At 54.6% G+C, this 3,508-nt stretch overlaps 1 protein-coding gene across 1 annotated transcript; it reads right to left on the bottom strand.

Moving 5' to 3' along the window:
* Positions 1–2,222: 2,222 nt before the first annotated feature.
* On the bottom strand, positions 2,223–2,883 carry LOC101775582 (11 kDa late embryogenesis abundant protein). Its single transcript, XM_004973162.1, has one exon. It carries the CDS (start codon positions 2,782–2,784, stop codon positions 2,323–2,325), a length of 462 nt encoding a protein of 153 aa, XP_004973219.1. The 5' UTR covers positions 2,785–2,883; the 3' UTR covers positions 2,223–2,322.
* Positions 2,884–3,508: the final 625 nt, after the last annotated feature.

Here is a 3,508-nt window from a genome sequence, read left to right as displayed (position 1 = left end):
TCCGCCGCCCGCGCCGCCCGCCCGCCCGCCGCCCGCCTCCGGCCGGCCCCGCCCGCCCCCGTCGCCTCCGCGCCAACCCCCGCCTCCTCCAGCCGGATCCGGCGGTTGCTGCTGCTGTTGCCAGTGGCGGCGCTCTTGACGGCGGAGAAGAATCCGCCTCCACCTCCACCGGGAACGTCGTGCGGGCGGCGCTTCTTGTTCTTGGCATCGCCGTCGTCCCGCTGGACGGACGTGCACAGCGCCCTCCGCCGCCGCCGCCGCCGCCGGCCGGCCCCGCCCGCCCCCGTCGCCTCCGCGCCAACCCCCGCCTCCTCCAGCCGGATCCGGCGGTGGCCATGCCGGCACTGGCCATGGCGCCGGCGCCCTTCTGCGACCCGGGGAGCGCCTCGGCTCATGCCCTGCCCTGCCGCCGCGTTCCGCCGCCTCCTCGACGCGCTGGCCGGCGCCGCTGCTGCCGGCGCTTGCGCCCCGCGATCGCCCGAGAAGCCCCTGCTGAACACCGGCTGAGAGGGAAATGGTAGGAGGGGCAGCACAGCAGGGGCATAAGGGACATTTTACAGAAGAGGTGCTAAACTTTAGCCCTCTTCCCAAACACCCAATGTGCTAAAGTTTAGCCCTTTCATTTGAGAGGGCTAAAGTTTTAGCCAGGGCTAAATTTTAGCCCCTTCCTCCCAAACAGGGCCTAAGTTGATTTGGTATTGAATCAATTCAATTCCACGCCTTCTAATATATACATCCAAACGGAGCCAACAGATTAGGATTAGTTGTGCTATGTCCTCGATACCTGTGTTTGTGAAGGTTGACCTCCATCCAGATGACTCACCAAGGCACGGGTAGTATCTACATAGCCAACAAGGGAGAAATGCTGGAGGTAGAAGATAATATCATTCTCCAGCTCGCGGAACTGTGCAGTCGTGTTAGCTCCTGTAAGCGGGTATTCGATCTATGGATTAAAAATATTAGTTCGAGTCACATCGTTTGGATACCAATTAGAAAGAATAAACGTGAACTAAGCATAAGTCGACTCGTGGCTAATTCGCGAGACGAATCTATTAAGCTTAATTAATCCATGATTAGCACATATTTACTGTAGCCACATGGTCAAATCATGGACTAATTAGGTTTAATAGATTCATCTCACGAATTAGCCTTCATTCATGCAATTAATTTTATAATTAACCTATATTTAATATTTGTAATTAGTATCTAAATATTCGAGTCTCTTATTTAATATTTGTAATTAGTATCTAAATATTCGAGTCTCCGAACTAAGCAGTGGTACATGAAGCTGCTGTCCCGGCAAGATGTGATGAGCATGCATGCACGTTGGAGCGTCTCGTCCAGCTGCCCCACCGGCTTCCTTGCATCATGGTGTTGCATCAACAGATCAACTGCGCATCTGGAAGCTGGTGCAGCAGGTCACTTATCATCTCGATGCGCTGCACAAGCTTTTGGCAGGTCCCTTTATTCCTCCTAACAGTCTGCACCGCCTCCACAATCATCTTGATCAGTCCATTTGCATCCACACCTGCAAGCTACGCAACACTGGCCACCTGATCGTGAGCCTCAAGCATTGCGTGAGCTGGGACGAGATTTGAGAGATTTGAGTTTTAATGGGCTGATGGGACGGGGTGAGAGAACGTAATGCTTGAGCTGGAACGAGATTTGAGAGATTTGACGAGATTTTTGAGCTGGAACGAGATTTGAGAGATTTGACGAGATTGAGAGAACGTTTAGGTTTGAGAGAGAGATTTAAGTTTTAATGGACCGAGAGATTTGAGTTTTAAGAGATTTGACGAGATTTTTTTTTTGAGCTGGAACGAGATTTGAGAGATTTGGCGAGATTGAGAGAACGTTTAGGTTTGAGAGATTTAAGTTTTAATGACCGAGAGATTTGAGTTTTAATGGGCTGAGGGGCTGAGAGAACGTTTAGATTTGATAGATTTGAGTTTTTAGGTTTCAGAGATTTAAGTTTTAATGACCGAGAGATTTGAGTTTTAATGGGCTGAGGGGCTGAGAGAACGTTTAGATTTGACAGATTTGAGTTCTAATGGACAACGTTTAGGGTGCCTCGCAAGCGATGCGTGAGCTGGGACGAGATTTGAGTTTTAACGGGCTGACTACGGGTGTTTCTGCTTTTAAAGTTAAAAGTGTCGTGTCATATTTCAAGAGCATATTTTTTCATCATGTAAATCCACTCCTAATTAGATAACAACATTCCATTATTAGACACGCACAAACTTATTTATATGGTACAAGCATATCTGTCCACATACGTCAAACGATGATGAGAATACGCACGCGCACACACAGCTGAGCCTCTCACTGGTACTGCCCGCCGGTGCCGCGCGCCTGGGAGAAGTCGCTCCCGACGTGCGGGTTGTGCGCGGCGCTGGGCCGCGCCGCTCCGGTGGCCCTCGCGACGGGCCGGGTCTCGCCGACGCCAGCCTCGACGTGCCCGCCCGCCGGGGCGGCCCCGTGGCCCTGCTGGTGGTGGGCGGCGTCAACGATGCCCGGCGCGCCCTGCGACGGGTGCGCGCCAGTGGCGCGCTCCTTGGCGGCCGCGTTCGCGCGCATCGCGCCCTGCTTCTCCTCCTCCGCGGCGCGCACGCGCTCCCGCTGGTTCGCCTCCGCAGCGGCCTTGTCCGACGCGTTGTGCGCCGTGGCTTTCTCCACCTGGCCCTGCACGGCGGCGCGGGTCTTCTGCATGCCGGCGTTCGCCGACGCGCCCAGGTTCGCCGCGGCCTCCTTGGTCGCCTCCATCACGCTCTTCCCGGCCTGCATGGCTGCTTGCTCTTTCTCGATCTTACCCTCTTGCTCTCGCTGCAGGTAGCTTCGTCGTCTGCTCAAGCTATTCTACTCGGCTCTTTACTCGAAGGTATTTGTGGTAGCTGAAGCTGAGAGATGATTAAGGCTTGTTGCCAATTTATAGGTCAGGGGTAATGGACACAGGTGCAGATCATGGATCTGCAAAATGCCCGCGTGAAGACACGTTTGCTGTGCACGTGGAGGGACACGCGTAGCGCTACGACAAGGCCAGGACACGGGGCAGCCTGCCAAAGACGCACGCCTCGTGAGGGTGGCCGGAAGAGGTGGTCCAGCGAAGCGGTGTGGCAAAGACTTTTCGATTATTAGGGCTTGGTTTGAGTTGTTTATGCATAATCAATTTAAATTTAAATAAGTTGCTTATGAACCAATCACTCTTACTTATAGTTTTTAAATAAGTTGCTTATGAACCAATCACTCTTATAGAGTTGCTTATGCATAAGTAAATAAGCAACTCTTGGGTTGCTTATGTGGACTAAAAGGTGCACTTTACACCTTCTACCCCTCTCTCTCTCCTCTCTCCTGTCACCACTCAAGCATGGCGCCGCTTCCGCCCGCCGCCGCCGCGCCGCCCGCCTCCGCCCCGCCCACCGCCGCTGCCGCCCGCCCGCCGTCCGCCCGCCTCCGCGCCGCCCCCCGCTGCTCCCGCCCGCCCGCTGCCACTCCTGCCCGCCGCCGCCCC

This window comes from Setaria italica, chromosome VI (genome assembly GCF_000263155.2).
Source record: "Setaria italica strain Yugu1 chromosome VI, Setaria_italica_v2.0, whole genome shotgun sequence".
In the NCBI taxonomy this organism is placed as follows: Eukaryota; Viridiplantae; Streptophyta; class Magnoliopsida; order Poales; family Poaceae; genus Setaria; species Setaria italica.
Note: the sequence above shows the minus strand (reverse complement) of the source record. Positions and strands in the feature narration are given on the sequence as shown.